The sequence below is a fragment of the Hypanus sabinus genome, chromosome X1 (assembly GCF_030144855.1).
Source record: "Hypanus sabinus isolate sHypSab1 chromosome X1, sHypSab1.hap1, whole genome shotgun sequence".
Classification (NCBI taxonomy): domain Eukaryota; kingdom Metazoa; phylum Chordata; class Chondrichthyes; order Myliobatiformes; family Dasyatidae; genus Hypanus; species Hypanus sabinus.
This window is the reverse complement of record NC_082738.1, coordinates 4,375,412-4,397,089: the sequence shown is the minus strand read 5'-3', so window position 1 is coordinate 4,397,089 and position 21,678 is coordinate 4,375,412. Positions and strand designations below refer to the sequence as shown.

Sequence of the window (21,678 nt, the reverse complement as noted above, 5' to 3'; positions counted from 1 at the left end):
CATGTTCCTTTAAAACTTTCCCAACAATGAATCTATCCAAATGTCCTTTAAACATTCTAATTATAGCCACCACTACCACTTCCTTGGGGAGTTCATTCCATTTATCCAACACCCTTTGGAATACATGACCCTCAAGTTCTCCTTAAAACCCACCCCTTCACCTTAAACCTACACTCATTAATTTTAGACTCCCTACTAACAGTCAATTTGAACGTTCTTTTAATAGGCAATATCTACCTTATCAAGCACGTTATTATAACAATAAATGGAACAACTTAACTCGAGAATCAATGAAGTCAAGATGTAATCTTCAATAATACGGTTGAAAGCTGTTTGATATCACAGCCTTTGCTTCATCCAGCGCTCTCAGCTGTTTCCTTTTATCAGGCTGAACAAATAGAATTGATCACAAACTGACTCCTACATTGAGCACCACTAGAAGCTGAAATGGATGACAGTTGCAATGTAAAGGTGATGTTTGGTCCATTGGTCTATATCAGTTGGGGTTGAGAAGTTATATATAAAATGTCTGCACTTGGTGTATTATATACAGTTGTGGTCATACTATTATAGGAAAGATGCATCAAACCAGAGGAGGAAAGATTTGCCAGGTTGTTGCCTGGATTCAGAGCTCTGAGTTACAAGGAGAGGTTGCATAGACTTAGATTTTATTGCCTGAAATGTAGGAGACAGAGATATACAAGTTCATAAGGGGCATAGATAAGGTATATATACATAGTCTCTCTATTCCCCCCCCCCAGAAAGTAGGATGGTGTGCTAAAAGCAAGGTGGCATTGGTGAGATGTTTAAAAAGGGACACTAGAGGAAGCTTTTTCATGCAAAGGATAGTGCCTATTTGGAATGAGATGCGAGAGATAGTGATTTTGAGGACACTTTAGCAACATGAAAAATCACACCTGCATTTCACATTGGAGCAAATTCTTTATTTTAATGCTGAACAACTGACATTTTTAGGCAAACTTACAGCACCATGAAGCCAATTCAGACTGATTTTTAAAAATAAATACACAATTAACACAAACTTAGAATGTAGTTTCATTATTACACTCTGCACGACGAACAATCAAGAGATATGGAAGCCTGCAGCTTTAAAAAGGCATTAGCCTGAACTGTGCTAAGAACTTGATCAAGACCATGTTCTCCCTGCTGCTGGGAACCTGGCAGAAGGTCTTGGCACTGCTGCACCACGAACCTGGAATGAATCACCCCTGGCCTGTTGTGAAAGGAGTGTTTGTGTCTAGGGCATGTAATGTGGTCACTTAGCCCCTAGGTGCAGGGTTCAGGACCAGTACAGCAAGAGCAGGTCATTGCTGGCCTGAAAGGCCACTCCCATCATCTATCACATACTGTCATCCCTTTTCAGACTGATTCACTGATTGGCTACACAGTTCTGCCCAGCCTAGATATCTCACCATGAAAACAAACATGCAACAAGAAAACTATAGGATCTGAATGCTGCCATACATCTGCAGCTGCCAAATTGCAATGGCTTGCACACAACTGTGCAGTCCTGAGCCTCACATTTCAGAATCATGTTTAATATCACTCGTATATGTTGTGACATTTGTCGTTACGTGGCAGCAGTACATTGCAATACATAATAGAAACTAAATCACAGTAAGTAGTGCAAACAGACATAGTAGTAGTAATGAGGCAGTGTTCATGGGTTCATTTAGCCATTCAAAAATCTGAAGGCAGAGGGGAAGAAGCTGTTCCTGAATCTTGCACCCAAATAAGACACAAATTACCTTTGGCACAAATGCCACAAGTTCAGAGTTCAGCTCCAGCACCGTCTGTCATGAGCCTGTACATCCTCCCTGTGGAATCCACGAGTTTTCTCCAGGTGCTCTCGTCTCCTTTCACAGTCCAAAGGTGCACTGGTTAGGTTCATTGTTAACTTGTCCCATGATTAGGTTAGGGTTAATCGGGGTTGCTGGGGCAGCATGGCTCGAAGGGCCTACTCTGCACTGTATTGTTAAATAAATCACTTTATACACAAAACTACAATTATCCAGTTTAGCACTCTTGTTCCTGGAACATATCAAGCACTAAGAGACCAGTATGTTGGAAATAGAAACTTCAGTACCGAGCACACATAGTAAGACATCAATTACATTTGTATTGCCTTCATTTTTCCAACATTGTGAACAAAATGCTAAGAATTTCACCTTACTGGGTGGAGATGCATCTCTACCAAAGGGGGTGCAAGGTGCTTCTTCCATCCACCAGCCTGCAGGTCACCCCTGGGCAAGGTGTAGTATCTGCATGGGCCCATTGATCAGGGTCATGAGAAGCCATGGGAGCAGGGGGTGGATGTCACAAGTCATGACACAAGGCAGACAATTTCTGAAGAGTATTGATAATGGCTGGGGTCAACCATCTTGTAAAGATGCAAGGACACTGCCCAGAAGGTGGCAATGGCAAACCAGTTCTGTAGGAAAATTTGGCAACAATCATGGTCATGGATAGACCGTATTCATTCACGTCATATCACACGGCACTTAATGATGATGAGGACTGGTCATCAGGCAAGCGTAAATTTGTTTTGATAAATACAAGAATGTTATTTCCAAATATGCAGAGACAAAATTTAACTTCTATAAGACCACAAGACTTAGGAGCAGAATTAGGCCATTCAGCCCATCGAGTCTGCTCCACCATTCTATCATAGCTGATCCTGGATGCCGCTCAACCCATACACCTACCTTCTCGCCATGTCTTTTGATGCCCTGACCAATCAGGAAAGTATCAACTTCCGCCTTAAATATACCCCACAGATTTAGCCTCCATGATAGTCTGTGGCAGAGCATTCTACAGATCTACTATTCTCTGGCTTAAAAAAAAATTCTCCTTACCTCTGTTCTAAAGGGTTGCACCTCAATTTTGAGCCTATGCCCTCTAGTTCTGGATACCCCCACCAGAGGAAACATCCTCTCCACATGCACCGTATCTAGTCCTTTCAACATTTCGATGAGATCCCCCTGCACTCTTTTAAATTCCAGTGAGTACAGGCCCAAAGCTGCAAAACACTACTCATATATTAACTCCTTCATTCCCGGAATCATCCTCGTGAACCTCCTCTGGACTCTCTCCCATGACAATGCATCCTTTCTGAGATATGGGGCCCAGAACCGTCAAAGGTACTCCAAGTGTAGCCTGCCTAGTGTTTTATAAAGCCTCATCATCATCTCCTTACTTCTATATTCTATTTCCCTTGATATAAATGCCAATATTTGCATTCTTTACCACAAACTTGCCCTAAAATTAACCTTCGCGGAAACTTGCACAAGGACTCCCAAGTTCCTCTGCACCTCTGATGTTTGAACCTTCTTGCCCTTTAGGTAACACACTATTGTTCCTTTTACCAAAATGCATTTTCATACATTTCCCAACACTGTATTCCATCTGCCACTTTTTTGCCCATTCTTCAATTTGTCTAAGTCCTGCTGCAATCACATTGCTTCCTCAGCACTACCTACCCCTCCACCTATCTTTGTATAATCTGCAAACTTTGCCACAAAGTCATCTATTCCATTATATAAATTATTGACAAACAATGTGAAAAGTAGTGGTCCCAATACTGACCCCTGAGGAACACCACTAGTCACTAGCAGCCAAACAGAAAAGGCCCCCTTTATTCCCACTCGCTGCCTCCTGCCTGTCAGCCATTCCTCTATCCATGTTAGTATCTCCCCTGTAATGCCATAGGATATTACCTTGTCAAGCAGTCTCACGTGTGGCACCTTAAAGACCTTCTGAAAATTCAAGTAAATAACATCCACTGCCTCTCCTTTGTCCACACTGCTTGTTACTTCCTCAAAGAACTCTTAACAGATTTCCTCAGCCAAGGTTTCCCTTCACGGAGAACATGCTGACTTTGACTTATTTTCTCATTAGTCTCCAAGTACCCTGAAACCTTATCCTTAACAATAGACTCCAACACTTTTCCAACCACTGAGGTTAGACTAACTGGCCAATAATTTCCTTTCTTTTGCCTTCCTCCCTTCTTAAAGAGTGGAGTGATATTTGCAATTTTCCAGACCCCCAGAGCCATGCCATAATCAAATGATTCTTGAAGGATCACGACCAATGCATCCATCATCTCTTCAGCAACCTCTCTCAGGACACTGGGATTCAGTTCATCTGGTCCAGGAGACTTATCCATCTTAAGACTTTTGAGTCTGCCTAGCAGTTTTTCCTTTATAATTGCAATGTCACTCACTCCTGCTCTGTGACACTCAAAGACCACTGGCACTTTGCTATTATCTTCCACAGTGAAGACAGATGCAAAGTACTCAAGTTCATCTGCATTTCTTGGTCCCCCGTTACTACCCCACCAACGTCATTTCCCAGTGGTCCAATATCAACTCTCACCTCCCTTTTACTCTTGATACAACTGAAAAACAAAACTTCTAGTATCCTGCTTTATATTATTGGCTACTCTGCCATTATTTCATCTTTTCTTTAATTATAGCTTTTATTAGTTGCCTTCTGTTGGATTTTAAAAGGTTCCCAATCATCCAATTTTGCACTCACTTTTGCTACCTTATATGCCCTTTCCTTAGCTTTTATGCAGTCCTTAACTTTCCTTGTCAGCCATGGTTGCCTACCCACAATCTGAGAACTACTTCTGTGGGACAGATCTTATCCTGTGCCTTGTGAGCTACTCCCAGAAACTTCAGCCATCTCTGCTCTGCTGTCATCCCCACCAGTATCCCCTTCCAATCCACCTGGGCAAGCTCCCCTCTCATGCCTCTGTAATTCCCTTTATTCCATTGCGATGCTCTTACATCTGACTTATGCTTCTCCCTCTCACGGTGCAGTATGAATTCAATCATATTATGATCACTGCCTCCCAAGGGTTCCTTTACATTAAACCCTCGGCCCACTGGAAATCATGAAAATCGTTAGCCACAACATCGAAGGCTTCAGCCACAGTAAAGCAGAAATCCTGGCAAACTTAAAACCAGACATCTTGTGCATACACGAAACTCATAGGCTGAACAACCAACCCTACGTGCCAGGAATACACTTGGCTACTGACACCCCTAGCCAAACTTATGGAAGTGCAATCTTTGTTAAAGATAAATCTATAGTAATGAGCACAGCAAACATCCAGGGTGGCTCAATGGAACCTCTGAAAGTTGAAACAAAACACATAAATATCATCTCAGTCTACAAACCCCCTAATGAACCATTCATGTGGCTACCTAACCTAGATCTCCAGGACAAAATGTGCCTCATTAATGGTGACTTTAATAGCCATAGCACCAACTGGGGATACGAAGATGACGATGCAAATGGACAAGTTGTATCATGGGCTCTAAACAACAGCCTTGAGCTACTATACGAGTCAAAGGACACCCCTACCTTCACTAGTGCCAGATGGAGGAAAGGATACACCCCAGACCTTGCCTTTGTCACTTCGACAAGCTCCAACCTCTTCACACGATCAGTCCTCCAACATACACCCAAATCCCAACACCGTCCAGTCCAGGTAGAATCCCTTCCAGTCTGAGACCTGTACCGTCAAAGTACCTACCAAGATTTAACCTGAGAAAAGCAAATTGGACATCTTTTGCAGAATCTCTTGATCAACTTATCGATACCATACCACCAGAACCTGATCATTATGATGAATTTGTCTTGACTAATCTGGAAAGTAGCGCAACAGAATATACCTAGAGGCTGCAGAACCAAATATATTCAGGGATTGACCAGAGATATCAAGCAAAGTTATGATGAGTATGTCAACTTATATGACCAAGACCCATTTGGTCAAGACACAGTTGAAATGGGAGAGTCAGTTCTGTCCCTACTGAGCCAAGAGAGACAACAGCATTGGCAGGAACCGATAGAAAACACAGACAGGACCAAGAACAGTAAGAAGGCATGGGCAACTGTTCGGAAACTCAACTCAGACAACAGACCACCACAGAGGATTGCTGCCGTAACACCCAGTCAGGTTGCCCACCAACTAATACTAAATGGTCGACCAAATAACAAGGAACGGAGGCAAAAGAGAAAGCAACATCAGGAGATGGAGTCAGCTCTCAAATGGGAATAACAGCTTCCCACCTCTCACTCTAGAAGAATTAAAGGATGAAGTATCACAGCTAAAACCCAACAAAGCTGCTGGCATAGATGGGATTCTTAATGAATTCCTTAAACACCTTGGACCTAAAGCACTCCACTGGCTTCTGTCCCTTTTTAACTGTTGCCTAAGATCATTAAAAACACCTAAAAAGTGGAGAAGAGCCTAAATTGTTGCTCTCCTAAAACCCAATAAAGACCCCAACATTCCTAAAAAACTACAGACCGATTTCCCTGCTCTGCACCCTCTAAACTCTACGAGAGACTCAAACTGAAAAGAATAGTCGAAGATCTTCCAACACCAGACCAGGCCGGGTTCAGGCCAGGCAGCTCTTGCTGAACCCAATGTATTGAAGATGGCTTTGAAATGCAACAAACTACAGGGGCAATATTTGCCGACTTAACAACAGCATACGGCACTGTGAATTACAGAGGCCTTCTACTGAAATTATCTAAAATGTTAAAGAACAAAACCACATTCAAAGTAATAAGAAGCCTCCTAGAAAATCATAGATTTTATGTAGAAATGAATGGAATTAAGAGTAGGTGGCGTCCACAAAAGAATGGACTACCACAGGGATCAGTCCTGGCACCTCTACTATTTAATGTTTACCCAACCAACCAACCTTTCCTAACACATGCAGGTTTATCTATGCAGACGACCTATGCATAGCAACACAAGATAACTCCTTCCAAGTAGTTCAAGTACAATTTACAGCAGTCCTCGAAGCAATGAAGCAGTATTATGAAAAATGGTCTCTGAACCCAAATCCATCAAATACTCAAGTGTGTGCATTCCACCTGAGGAATCAAGAAGCAGCTCGGAAACTCAAGATCTTCTGGTGTGGGAAGGAGCTCGAACACCATCTGACTCCAATTTACCTGGTGTGACACTGGATAGGATGCTCTCATTTGCCACCCACGTCCAAAAACTCCGAGGGAAATTTGGCTCTCGCAATTCTCTCCCAAAAAAAATTAGCAGGCATGAAATGGGGAGCTAATGCTCACACACTTAGATCAACTGCCCTAGCACTCTGCTATGCACCTGCAGAATTTGTGCACCTGTGTGGGGCAGATCAGCCCATGCAAAGAAAATTGACCTGTTGCTTAACAAAGCCTGCCGAATAATCACGGGCACACTGTGCTCCACACCCACTAACATCATTTACAGACTTGCAGGCATTGCTCCCCCAGAGATCCGAAGACACACTACAACAAAAATTGAAAAAGATGAACAGAACTCGGATCCACGGCACCCACGACATCATCATGTGCCAGTTTCCAACCGCCTAAAATTGAGGAAAAGATTTGCTATAGTGGAGGAACTACCACACAGAACATCTCCACAAACACACAGGATTGACCTCTGGCAACAAACAGAAGCCAGAACCCCAGCAAACAATACAGTGCAAGACCCCACAGAAATGTTGCCAGACCCCGGGGGCACTGCTTGACAGAGGGAAGTGGTGCACTCTCAACAGAGCGAGAGCGGGAGTTTGTAGGATGAGAGTCAATATGGTGAAGTGGGGTTTAAAGACCAGCGAATCCTGTGAGTGTGGGAAAAGGGTGCAGAACATTGAACACATTCTGTGCAACTGTCCTCTCCCCTGATTTAGCTGACACTGACCTGCTCAACGTCAACTAAACAACACTAGAGTGGCTGGCTGTCTGGTGTGACAAGCTATGATGCTGAGCTCCTGGGTTATTGCACAACACCCAATCCAAGATAGCCTTTCCCAAGTAGGCTCAAGCACAAGCTGCTCTAAAAAGCCATCTCATACACACTTAACAAATGCCCTCTCTTGCGATCTGACACCAACCCCAATCCCCGTGCATACTGAAGTCCTCCATTACAATTGTGTCATTACCCTTATTACATGCCTTTTCCAGCTCCCTTTGCAATCACAACCCCACATCTTGGCTGCTACTTGGAGGCCTATATACGATTCACATAATGGTTTCTTTATCCTAGCAGTTTCTTAACTCCACCCACAAAGAATCAACATTCTCTGACCCTATGTCAACTCTTTCTAAAGATGTAATTCCATTTCTTACCAAGAGAGCCACACCACCACCTGTGCTTTCCTGCCCGTCCTTTTGATACGAAGTATAAGTTCCCAACTATGGCCTTCTTTCGGCTACAACTCAGATGTCCACAACGACAGACCAACCAATCTCCAATTGCTCAACAAGTTTGCCCACCTCATTCGGAATGCTAGTTGCATTAAAACACAGCATCTTTAGTCCTGAATTCTTCACCCTTTTGAATTTTGCCTCCATGGTACAATTTAACTCTCTGCTGTCTGCATTTGTACCCAATCATTGGCTTGTCCTTCCTTACACTCATGTTACATCCATCACAGAAACAGAGAAAACCTACAGCACAATACAGGCCCTTCGGCCCACAAAGCTGTGCCGAACATGTCCTTACCTTGGAAATTACCTAGGGTTACCCATAGCCCTCTATTTTTCTGAGCTCCATGTACCTATCCAGGAGTCTCTTAAAAGACCCTATCGCTTCCACCTCCACCACCGTCGCTGGCAGCCCATTCCATGCACTCACCACTCTGCGTAAAAAACTTACCCCTGTAACTACTTCCAAGCACCTTAAAACTGTGCCCTCTCGTGATAGCCATTAAAGCCCTGGGAAAAAAAACCTCTATCTACATGATCAATGTCTCTTATCATGTCACCTCTCATCCTCCGTCACTCCAAGGAGAAAAGGGTGAGTTCACTCAACCTATTCTCACAAGGCATACTCCCCAATCCAGGCAACATCCTTGTAAATCCTCTCTGCACCTTTTCTATGGTTTCCACATCCTTCCTGCAGTGAGGCAACCAGAACTGAGCACAATACTCCAAGTGGGGTCTGACCAGGGTTCTATATAACTGTAACATTACCTCTTGGCTTCTAAACTCAATCGCATGACTGATTAAGGTCAATGCACCATATACTGTCTTAACCACATAGTCAACCTGCACAGTAGCTTTGAGTGTCCTACGGACTCGGACCCCAAGATCCCTCTGATCCTCCACACTGCCGAGAGCCTTACCATTAATACTATATTCTGCCATCATATTTGACCTACCAAAATGAACCACCTCACACTTATCTGTGTTGATCCCCATCTGCCACTTCTCAGCCCAGTTTTGCATCGTATCAATGTCCCGCTGTAAGCTCTGACAGCCCTCCACTATCCACAATGCCCCCAACCTTTGTGTCAACAGCAAATTTACTAACCCATCCTTCCACTTCCTCATCCAGGTCATTTATAAAAATCACAAAGAGAATGGGTCCCAGAACAGATCCCTGAGGCACACCACTGGTCACCGACGTCCATGCAGAATATAACCCGTCTACAACCACTCTTTGCCTTCTGTGGGCAAGCCAGTTCTGGATCCACAAAGCAATGTCCCCTTGGATCCCATGCCTTCTTACTTTCTCAATAAGCCTTGCATGGGGTACCTTATCAAATGCCTTGCTGAAATCCATATACACTACATCTACTGCTCTTCCTTCATGAACGTGTTTAGTCACATCCTCAAAAAATTCAGTCAGGTTCGTAAGGCACAACCTGTCTTTGACAAAGCCATGCTGACTATTCCTAATCATATTATGCCTCTCCAAATGTTCATAAATCCTGCCTCTCAGGATCTTCTCCATCAACTTACCAACCACTGTAATGGTTGTCTATTTGTAAACCTGCTGGCTCATCCTCAGCTCTATCATAATGGTTCCCATCCTCCTGCCATATTAGTTTAAAGCACACCCAACAGCTCTAGTAAACCTGCCCGCAAGAATATTGGTCCCCCTCAGATTCAAGTGCAACCCGTCCCTTTTCTACAGGTGCCACCTGCCCCAGAAGAGGTCCCAATGATCCAGAAATCTGAATCCCTGCCCCCTGCTCCAAATCTTCACCCACACATTTATCTGCCACCTCATTCTATTCTCATCCTCACAGTTTTGTGGCACAGGCAGCAATCCCTTGATTACTACCCAAGGTCCTGCTTTTCAGCTTCCTTCCTTACTCCCTGTATTCTATTTTTCAGGACCTCTTCCTGTTTCCTACCTATGTCGTTGCTACCAATACACACCACAACCTCTGGCTGCTCTACCTCCCTTTTCAGGATATTGTGGTTATATTCACAATCATCACAGACCCTGGCACCTGGGAGGCAAACTACCATCTGGGTTTCCTTCTCGTGTCCACAGAGTTGTCTGTCCCCCTAACTATAGAATGCGCTATTACTGCTGCCATCCTCTTCTGTTCCCTACCCTACCCTTCTGAGCCACAAGACCAGAAGTGCCAGAGGCGCGGCCACTGTTGCCCCCCCCCCCCCCCAACAGTTCTCAAAATGGAAAACTCATTGGTGCTCTCCACTATCTGACATTTTCCCTTCCCTCTATATAGTTGCTTCCTGTAAATACATTGCCACGGTGCAGCACAAATCATTTTCCCTTAATCTGTTGTGAACCATTAATTGCGATGTATTTTTCTCTTTTAAACAAATACACTCAATACCACAGTTCCAAAGACAAGTTGTCAGATCAAGTAGAGTGAAATACCATTTCTTGTTTTTAAAAGCACCTCAGTATTTTGGATCACATTTTTGTTAACACAAAATACAAGCAAGATAAATTCCATAGAGGCACTGGAATGGACGTGTTCAAAGAACTTAGCAGCTCCTCATGTTCCAATTCCTTCTATAGAATGTGTGTTAAAACTAAGATCTAGGATTTCTTCCTGACCGTCGTGTTCAAATTGACTCCATGAAATGTCATTTACCTGTGAAGAGAAACACTTCCAATTATTTTATTTCAAGTTTTCTGCAAAGCAATATCTTTTGAGAAATTATGATGTGCACTGGATTGAAATGTAATTGGTTCTAAGCATCAATATACTTTCTCATAAAAGATATAGAAACAGGAAAGGCCATTCTATCCTTCAGGTTTTCTCTGCTATGCAAAATGATCATAGCTGAATCAGCTGAAACTCTATTTTCTCTTCTATTCCCAAATTTTTTATTCATTCCATAGTCTTTTAATAAACATAAAACTTACTGAACTTCATTTTAAGTACAGTTTGTGCCTCCAGGGTAGAGAATGCCAAATATTCACCATCTTTTTGTAAAGAAATATTCCCAACTCTTTAGGCTTAAATGGCTTTTCTCTTATTCTGAAACAGTGATCCCACAGTTCTAGACTCCTTAAAAGAAAACCTTCCCATTTCTACCCTGTTGAGCTATTTAACAAGTTTATATATATGTTCCAAACAGAGGTCCAGCCTCCTCAGTATCTCATGACAGACCACTCATTCCAGAAAGCAATCTGAGAGTCCTCACTGCATTTCATCTGAAGCAAGTCTATCTTTTTTTAGACAAGGAGACTGCAACTGCACACAAAACTCCAGGTGTGGTTTCATCAGGGCCTTAAGGTTGTCATAACTGGGGGTGATAATGAGGATAAGCTCCTACTACCTATTAAATGCTCCCAATGGCATGCATCTCAAATAGCCTCTGACAACCAAGCCCAGCTCCTGGCGTTCATGTGTGGCTCAGCTACTAAGCCTGAAGTAACTGCTTCTACTGACTGGCGACTCATGTGATACTGCTGGAGTCAAACTGCATCAGTCTCTGCCACTCCTTTGGGTTTATCAGTTGTGTGGAGAGGGGGAGCTTGCTATATGGGCAACAGCTCCCTCTTCATATCATACTGCCCAGGCTTGCAAATCTAGTCAGCTAGGATGCAACAACCATGGTCAACTCTGACTGGTGGAGGCCTCACATTAGAAGGTTAATAACCATAAAGCATTTTTAGATGAAGATTTTATAATTAAGTTATACACATTTAGAGAAAAACAATTTTCATATTCTGACTAAAGATGGAACATACTGACATCACCCATGATAGTACCTGTATTTGTGTTTGAAGCTCCTCCTCTGTAAGGTGGTCCATTCCATCCTGTTCTGAGCTCCACTGCACAGAGACCTTCCCGTTTTCTACCAGGAGGAGAAAATCTAATGAATACTCACCACTTGGTTCCTCATAAATAATAAATCCCATTGTAGGGATAAAACGTTTAAACGTCATTATTTATCAGAAGCCCCATTAGCAGAAGGACTAACATTTTACCATCATTTAAAAACAGGGATTTGACAGAGCTTGAAGAGTGAGTGCAGGAAAAGGAAGCTTATCACCTCTTGTCGTCTCACCTATATTCATGCATAGCCCTTGTAAACAACAGGCACCACAGGACTGAGGTGTGTGGTGGAACCCCATTGGGTTCACTTTGTGCATCATTTGATACAAGCCCTGTAATTAGTTGTGCTCTTTAAAAAAAAAAATCACATCACTATACTTTGTCTGCAGTTGGCATTTGAGGCAACTCAATGTAGTCTTACCGTTTAAATTAAAAAAAAACACCAAAATAAGACTGCCAAGCCAGAGAAATTAACTGCTTTTTTTAAAATTTAGGAATAGACATAACATTTATGCTATCCTCAGAATTAATTCTTCTAGTCAAGTCCTGGGTAAATGATCTGCTTTCCACCCATGTCACTACAGTTAATGTAAATGCTGCTTTGCTTGTCAAGTCTGGGATAGTGCATGGCTTTACCCAGGACAACAAGGACCACCTTCTGGAATGCATCTGATAAAGCTTTCTGTATTGCAGACTTTTGCATCCTTCCAATTGTTAGTGCATAATTCAGTGGATCTGAAATTTAAAACAAAAAAAGGTCTTCACTGATTGCTCAGTAGATCACAATTACATTTGATAGTATTTTCCTGAAGCACATCAGAAAGAATAAATGAACAGTTTCAATAAGCTTCAAGACTTCTATAGCCAATAAATGAATATTCAAATTTGTTACTTATTTAAGAGCAACTATTCACATTAAATAATCCATAAAAAGCAATTAAAAACATTGATTTAAAAAAAATGTTTTCATAGTGATAAGGCTTAAGAACATCTATTCAAATTCAGCCAGATAATTATTCTTTGAGTTCCTCCAGCATTTTTGTGTGTTGCTGTGGATTTCCAGCATCTGCAGGAACCTTGTGCTAACATCATCAATTACCACTGTTGACCAACCAGCTAGAGAACCAAATAACTATTTTAGCCTGCTATCCAAATGTAGTCTTGGCAGCTACACCTCAAATTTGGAAGAATCAAAGCAACATGTCTCTCCAGCAAATATGGGCATCAAGTAAGTTGACAGAAGAGCTTCATATTATGTTTGATACAGTCCAATTGATTTAACCTGAGAGCTTGCCCATATAACTGATCAAAATCTACCAATTTTCAATCTACTCTGAAGACAATAACCTTGATGAACAGATAATAGATTATTCCAAATCCTCCCCCTTGTTCTGATTCTATTAAAATACAAGTTCCTTTTAGTACTGTGAATGAGGACTGATATTTATGTGTTACCCATTGTTTGCTTTGTATCAAACTGCACAAGTTGGTTTATGGTTTAATAAACACAAGAGATTCTGCAAATGCTGGAAATCCACAGCAACACACATAAAATACTGGAGTAACTCAGCAGGTCAGGCAGTATCCATGGAAAGGAATAAACAGTCAAAATTTCTGCCCTAAACATTCACTGTTTACTCCTCCTCATGGATACTGCCTGACTTGCTGAGTTCTTCCACCATTTTTTGTGTGTCATGGTTTAAATACCATATTCGGTGGGGGGGGGGGGGGGAAGCAAATGCGACAGCAAACTTTAATTTGCAAGCAAGTTGTTAGAAAACCAAAGTGTTTGTAATGCAGGTGTTGGATGATCTCAGCTAGTACCATCCTTGGGCAGGTGTAGAACTTTGCCCTTGGGAACATGGTAAGGTGGGACTGCATTGCTGAAGTTGTCGTCCTTTTAGGTGCAAGTTAAAGATTCATGGCAGAATGAAAAGCAGAAAGTTCTCCAGCTATTATCATCATTGTGCCATATTGTATGACATGGGTGATCATTGTCTTGACCATGATTGTTTTAGGCAAATTTTTCCACAGAAGTGGTTGCCATTGCCACCTTCTGGGCAGTGTCTTTACAAGACGGGTGACCTCCAGCCATCATCAATATTCTTCAGATCTTGTCTGCCTGGCGACAGTGGTCACATAACCAGGACTTGTGGTATACACCAGTTGTACATATGAACATCCACCACCTGCTCTCATGGCTTCACCTGACTGTGATCGGTGGGGGTGGAATCTATGCAGGTTCTACAACAAGGGTGACCTGCAGGCTAGCGGAGGAAAGGAGCGTCTTACACCTCCTTTGGTGGATATGCATCTCCACCCCACCACCCTCTAGCTGTGCTGACCAATATTCTTTAACCAACATCAGAAACTAATTTAAAACATTTACTCATAATAGGAACTGATCTGCATTACTGTGATGTTATAACAAAGTTCTGCAATTCAAAGCTAATTGTTTCTTACCTGTCACATCTTGGATTTCAAATTCCTCAGAAACCCCAACACCTCTGGAACACATGCTAAAATTTCTAAATTTAATTTCCATTACACAAAGGTATTTTATGCTCTTCCTCGGTGACTGCACCTCCTGGGAATTTTCTTCACATCCATCGGTATCAGAAAACCTCTGGAGCTGTAAATTAAGATGAGGACTGAAGAATGCAACACTTTCACTATCAAACACAGGAATCATTATCTATAAAGATTCAAGTGCAGCAAATGATCATCATATATTCTTGCAGTCTCAAACATTGAACCGAGGCATTCCACATTTTGGTAGTTTTCTTGTCAAAACCATTACTATTTGTGACATCTTTATTGCTTGTGGAGAAGCTTGTTCCAAAAGTACTGAGGACACTAACTTGTATCAATATTCAAATATCTGCATTTCATATAAAAGTTAATGAGGAAGAACCAAAGACCACTCCCACAAGGAACAACAGTGTGGAAATCTGTGGCATTCAGGTATTTATTTTTATTTCTCACAGCGGCAGCAGAACAATTAGTTCCTCACTTTATATCATCAGTCATTGTCTAATTTAGCACAAGGCTGACAGGATGTTCAAACAGTTTGTAAAATGTTAGAATCTATTATCAAGGAAGAGGTTTCAGGGTCCTTGGAGGCACACGATAAAATAGGCTTATCAGCTTGATTTCCTCAAGGGAAATTCTTGCCTGATAAATCTGATTTGCTTTTGTGTTACAGATCATTGTCTTGCTGCATCATCCAACTTCTAGTAAGCATCAGGTGATGGACCACAACCTTGACATTATCCTGTAAAATGACTTGATACAATTTTGAATTCACTGCAAGCTGCGCAGCAAAGCAGCCCCAAACCGTGATGCTCCTTCCACCATGCTTCACATTTAGGATGAGATGTTGGCATTGGTGTACAGTGCCCCCTTTTCCTCCAAATTTTCTGCCAAAATGTTCAACTTTTCTCTCATCTGTCCACAAAACATTGTCACAGAAGCATTGTGGAACATCCAGGTGTCCTTCCATGAACACTATTCTTGTTCAGAGCTTTTCTTATAGTGGACACACAAACACACGAGCAGACTTCAACAAGTTTCAGAGACTTCTGCAGGTCTTTGGCTGATACCCTTGGGTTCTTTATTCACCTCCTTCAGAGTGCACGTTGTGCTCCTGGTGTGATCCTTGCAGGATGCCCACTCCTCAGAAGAGTAGCAACAGTACTGAGTTTCCTCCATTTGTAGACAACTTCTCTTACTGTGGACTGATGAACACTCAGGTCTTTAGAAATACTTTTGTAGCCTTTTCCAGCTTTATGCATTTCTACAATTCTTATAAGGTCCTTTGAAAGTTGTTTTGATTGAGGCATGGTGCACAGAAGGCAAAGAGTGGGAATAAAGGAGCCTTTTCTAGTTGGCTGTTGGTGTTCCACAGGGGCTGGTCCACAAATCAAACAGATCATCAATGACAGGCAATTCAAAAAACTTTCAGTGGGATTGGAGAACATCACATGGAAGGCATTCAAGGATGTCGTTGGAAATTTTCTTGGCAACTACAGAGCAAACTATGTGCATCTGATTGACAACATGCTTCAAGCGTACAAAACCATGAAGCCCAACATGACACGAAAGGTTAATTTTTCTGCATTCCCATTTAGAATTCTTTCCTGCAACTCTTGGCACTCATAGTGACGAGCATGGTGAAAGGTTTCACCAGGACATCGGGGTCATGGAGAAATGGTATCAGGGCAACTGGAATTCGTCAATGCTGGCTGATTATTGAGGACACTTAAGCAAGAAGCCTCAGATACTTGAGTACAAATGAAAACCATCAAATCTTTTTGCTCTTAGTTGAACTGTTGTAAGCAATAGTTCAACTAAGCAAAATTAACTTTATACTATTAAATGCATTATATTAAATAAAAGTTAATTTCTTGTTTCTCCAAATTCCTACGTGACACAAATAGTCTGAAATTATACGTGTTCAGCTTCAAGCGGTCCATCATAAACATTAATCATTTCTAAGGAAGTAACACTTTCAAAAATATTTGTTGTCCAGTGATATTGAAAGGGCATATACAGAGTGGACATGGAAAGGTTGTTTTAAATAGAGGAAGAGTCTAGGACCAGTGGGCCTCAGAAATAGAAGGATGCCCCTGGAGAACAGAGATGAGGAGGAATTTCCCCAGACAGAGGGTGGTAAGTCTGCGAAATTCATTACCACAGGCAGCTTTTGATGTAAAAATCATTGAGTATATTTGAAGTGGAGGTTGATAATTAGGGTGACGAATGTTACAGGGAGAAGGCAGGAGAGTGAGCTGAAAATAAAGATCAGTCATGACCAAATGGTGGAGCAGACTCAATGGGCTGAATGGCCTAATTCTGCTCCAATGTCTTATGGCCTTATTAGATGCCCAAGTATGCTCGACTAACGAATGATTTGCTACTGAGCATCAGCCACAAGAGTTGAGGATGACTAGGGCACGATGAAAGAAAGTTCAAATATAAAGGGATGGGATGACATCACAGGAGGAAGTACCAGAGGGTAAATCAGCATGACCAGTGACTCAAGGATCAGATGTTGACAGAGGATAGAAAAGGAAAGTAATCCGATTCCACAGGAGCAAAAGGTTTATAATTAAACTAGGGAAAGTGGATTTGATATTGATGAAAGTTTAAAAACACTGCAGATGTGGGAAAGCTGAAATAAAAGCAGAAAAATGGCAGATTACAGAACATGTGAGAAAGAAAACTTAAACACTCCATCACTGGAAAAACGGCAACCGAGTTAGTTTTAAGTTGCTCAAAATGGGGCAGAGAGGATGGGACAATCTGAAATTTCATAGGTAGACTGGAGTCAGGAAGCTGATGATAATGCCATCTAGCTGATAAATTAATGAGGGCAATTAGCAAGAAGAGGGAGAAAAGGCTGTGAAATGTATATCTGAAGGGAATACCCAGCAGATGAGACTATCAGCAAAGGGAAGGCATCTAAGGTATCATTGATGCAAGTGAGAAGGGGCTGCATCAGGGAGAAACCATGGAGTCAAGGAAGAAAGGAATGTGTTCAGTGATACACGAACAGTCTGAAGTAACAGATCTGCCTAGACAGTACTGCTTGCAAGAGGTAGAAGCAGATGTGCTGGGGACACTGTGGAGTGGGGGAACTCCCTAGGAAGAAGGTGATGACTGACTAGGGCAGGGGCTCCCTAAATTTTTTGTGTCATGGACCCTTACCGTTAACCAATGGGCCTATGCTCCCCAGGTGGAACCCTGGTCTAGGAGATAAATGCCTATTCCAGTGTTAAGGTCATAATCCAGATGAAGGAAGGAGGAACTGTCTGTGAACTGACATTTGGCTTATGTGGAAGATCACTTCGAACTGAACCAGCTTCACTCATTTGCAGGGTGATGAGATTTTGATGTGTGTTTGAGGGGGAACTTTTCAGGTACAAAACATGGCCTTGGGCAAGAGTTCCCAATCTGGAGTCCACAGACCACTCATTTCATGGGATAAAAAAAGGTTGGGAAACCCTGGTCTAAGGAAAACACACAAGCTACAGTGTTCTGAAAGGCTTGTAATTCCTAAAAAAAAGATAAAAAGTAACAGAATATGTGTACTTATGCCACAAATATGCCAGGCAATTGTTATTTCTAATAAGAGTGTAACTACATGCTCTCAAAATTCAATAGTATCACTACCATCAAACTTCCCACCATCAACCTCTGGAAGTCACCACTGCCTGGAAACTAATCTAGTTCAGCGATGTGAATATAGCGGCTACAAGGACAGATCATAGACTACACATCCTATGCCAAGTAATACAACAAGGACTTTTCAGCAACTACAAATCAAGAGTGCGATGGAACACTCTCCACCTATCTGAAGGACTGCAGTGCAATAACTAAAGCAGTCCTTCTAAACAATTATCCCATCCATGCCAGACGTAGTGGCTTTCAGGGCAGGCTATTTCTATAATGCAGTTGTTACTTGCCTGGGCTACTCAGACACTACCCATCAAATGAGTGACCTTTACCATGAAGAATGACAAGGCCAGCAGGTAGGTTCCCTTCCAGGTTGCACACCATCCCAGTTTGGAAAAGTATCACTAATCCTTCCATCAACAAACTATAAATATTGAAACTCCTACCCAACAGCACAGCCAGAATAGCTTTGCAAGAAAAGTTGCAATAGATTGTTCACTGCCCTCTGAATGGAAATTAGAAATGGAGACTAAATGCTGGCCTTGTAGCAATGCTCTGAAAATGAATATTAAAAAAAAATCCCAAGCTGCTATCATCCGGAGAATTTTTTTACCTACATGTTAAGTTGTAAGTTAAGTTACAGCATAAAATTTTTACTTATATTATGCCACATTGCTCAGAATCCTCATTGTGCTTACCCCAATTATCTGACTGGACCATCCATTGAAACCAAGGTAGTAATTTGCCAACTCCTGGCACTTGAAGCTATTCAGAGATAGCTGGTGCTCTTGAAATGCTTTCATGGAATGCTGCTTTGTGCACATTCGAACCTGTGCAAAAATTAAACCAACTACATTACAATTACATTATGTAGTTCTGCAAGCAATATTATATTGTGACGAGATGGTGTATTTTAAGACTGTACAAAGAAAAGATTCATGAATTAATAGCAACATCTTCCAGGTTTCCAACACAAAACATTCTGTAGATCTTGAGCAAAACAGCAGGTCAGACAGCATCTACAGAGGGGAATAAACAGTCAGCATCTTGGGCCGTATCCCTTCATCAGAACTGTAAAGGAATGGGGAAGAAGCCAGAATAAGAATGTGGGGGAGGGGAAGGAGTACAAGCTAACTGGTGATAGGTGAGACTCACGCATGCCTGCAAGATACCTTCTTGTACTTCAAAGTAGCACAATTTCAAGAAAAGTTAAACCAGCAACATCTTAGAATTAGCTTCATTCTGATTAGGAATAATGATATAATTATTTGAATTTCGAGGCTACATTTCTTATAAAATCCTAATCATTTGAAAATTATGACTCACCTTCAAAGGTCGCTCTTGAAATAAACACTGTTCGTTTGTAGCTTTCTGTGCTCTACTGGCATTCAGTGCTGAATAATATTTGACAATGGCATAAAAACCTGGTTCAGCTACGGCAGCATTCCTGGATACTCGCAGAAAGTAGATGAGTCCGTATTTAGAGAAAGCTTTGAAAACGCAATCCTATGAACAAAGAAAACATCAACTGTAGTCGCTTATAGAACTCCCCACCCCCAACCCTCCTCATCTCTCGGCTAACTCACATAAATTTCTGCCTCAGTCTCTTTAGGGAGAATGCTACAGATAAACAAAGTCTTGTTGTTTCCAGTGGGAACTTTAAAATCCACGACTTCTGCCTGCATCGGATTTATGGTATTTTCAGCCATTACCAACCGAATACTCCGCCAAACCTTCAAATGAAAGATGACCGCAGCTCACAGCAACTTCCGCATGAATATCAACTCCTGATTGGACAGATCCAGGCCTCTCCCCCTAGCCGTTCTCGATTGGCTGAGCAGGGACGGCTTCTTTCCGTGTTCCGGTTGTCTGGCTGCCGTTGTCATGCGAGCCCGCAGTGGAGGGAGTAAAAATCCTGGAGTGTGCAAAGGCAATTAGAGAAAACGACAAGGCGTTTAGGAAAGTTAAGAAGTATCACTTTCCGACTGACCTTATTAAGTATAAAAGGGCATAGCCCATGGTGAAGAAAGTGGTGAAGGTTGCGAAAAAATTTTACTGGAGGTCATATTGTGATCGTATTGGAAGGGATATTAAACTTGGAGACGTTTAGGGACTGATTAAGAAAATGGTGGTGGAGGAATTCCTAGGGCCAATAATATTCCAGTATTGATTAAAAAAGGGAATACGATTGTTACTGAAGTAGAGAAGTTTGAGTTACTGGCTCGGTCATTTGATGCAATTCATAATTGAATTGAATGATCTTTATTGTCGTTGTACATAGGTACAATGAAACTATTTGGCTTCCTTTCAGGCAGTCAAACAAAGCGGTAGATAAAAACAAGACAGTAATAGAAAAACAGTATTAAATAGATAAGTAGCAGAAAATAAGTTGCAGCAGCACCAGAATGTCACAGTAATGCACAAAGTTAGTGCAAGTATTTGAGTCCTTGTGTGTGCTCACAGTTTCAGTCGTTGTTCTGTAGGAGTAGTGTGATGGAGACAATAGGTGCAGAAGTAGACCATTCGGCCCCTCGAGTCTGCAACGCCATTTTGAGATCATGGCTGACCAATTACCATCAATACCCAGTTCCTGCCTTATCCCCATATCCCTTGATTCCCCTATCCATAAGATACTTATCTAGCTCCTTCTTGAAAGCATCCAGAGAATTGGCTTCCACTACCTTCCGAGGCAGTGCATTCCAGACCCCCACAACTCTCTGGGAGAAGAAGTTTTTCCTCAACTCTGTCCTAAATGACCTACCCCTTATTCTCAAACCATGCCCTCTGGTACTGGACTCTCCCAGCATCTGGAACATATTTCCTGCCTCTATCTTGTCCAATCCCTTAATAATCTTATATGTTTCAATCAGATCCCCTCTCAATCTCCTTAATTCCAGCATGTACAAGCCCAGTCTCTCTAACCTCTCTGCGTAAGACAGTCCAGACACCCCAGGAATTAATCAGCAAAAGGCCACAGCTCTGGGGTAGAAGCTGATTCTCAGTCTATTTGTTCTGGCTTTTAGTGCCCTGAACCTTTTGCCGGACGGAAGCGGGTCAAACAGGGAGTGGCCGGGGTGTGTGGTGTCTCTGGTTATGCTGATTGCTTTCCTCCTGAGTCTGCTGGAATAGATGGTGTCTAGTCCTGGGAGCTCCATCCTGACAATTCGCTGGGCCGCCTTCGCCACGCGATGCAGGTCTTGTCACTCAGCGACTGTGCAGCTGGCATACCACACTGTGGTGCTGTTGGTCAGGATGGTTTCAATTACGCTTCTGTATAAGTTAAGCAACAGCTTTTGTGGGAATTTGGCCTGTTTCAGCTTTCTGAAACTTTCAAGATGATTGAAGTTAAGAGGCTGAAGGTAAGGCTCTAAGTGAATACCCTGATGTGCTGGAAGCCAGCTGTAGC

At 42.2% G+C, this 21,678-nt stretch overlaps 1 protein-coding gene across 3 annotated transcripts; it reads right to left on the bottom strand.

Moving 5' to 3' along the window:
• Window positions 1-934: 934 nt before the first annotated feature.
• Window positions 935-20,029, bottom strand: rdm1 (RAD52 motif containing 1). Of its 3 annotated transcripts, none has more exons than XM_059955690.1 (7): window positions 19,859-20,029; window positions 19,599-19,778; window positions 18,971-19,102; window positions 14,559-14,727; window positions 12,732-12,830; window positions 12,029-12,114; window positions 935-2,452 (listed from the first exon to the last, which is right to left on the bottom strand). In XM_059955690.1, exons 1-7 carry the CDS (start codon window positions 19,979-19,981, stop codon window positions 2,345-2,347), a joined length of 897 nt encoding a protein of 298 aa, XP_059811673.1. In that variant the 5' UTR covers window positions 19,982-20,029; the 3' UTR covers window positions 935-2,344. The 3 variants fall into 3 exon arrangements, with proteins under 3 accessions (XP_059811673.1, XP_059811675.1, XP_059811674.1); XM_059955692.1 differs by having other exon boundaries at window positions 935-1,877; XM_059955691.1 differs by lacking the exon at window positions 935-2,452 and adding an exon at window positions 10,465-10,901.
• Window positions 20,030-21,678: the final 1,649 nt, after the last annotated feature.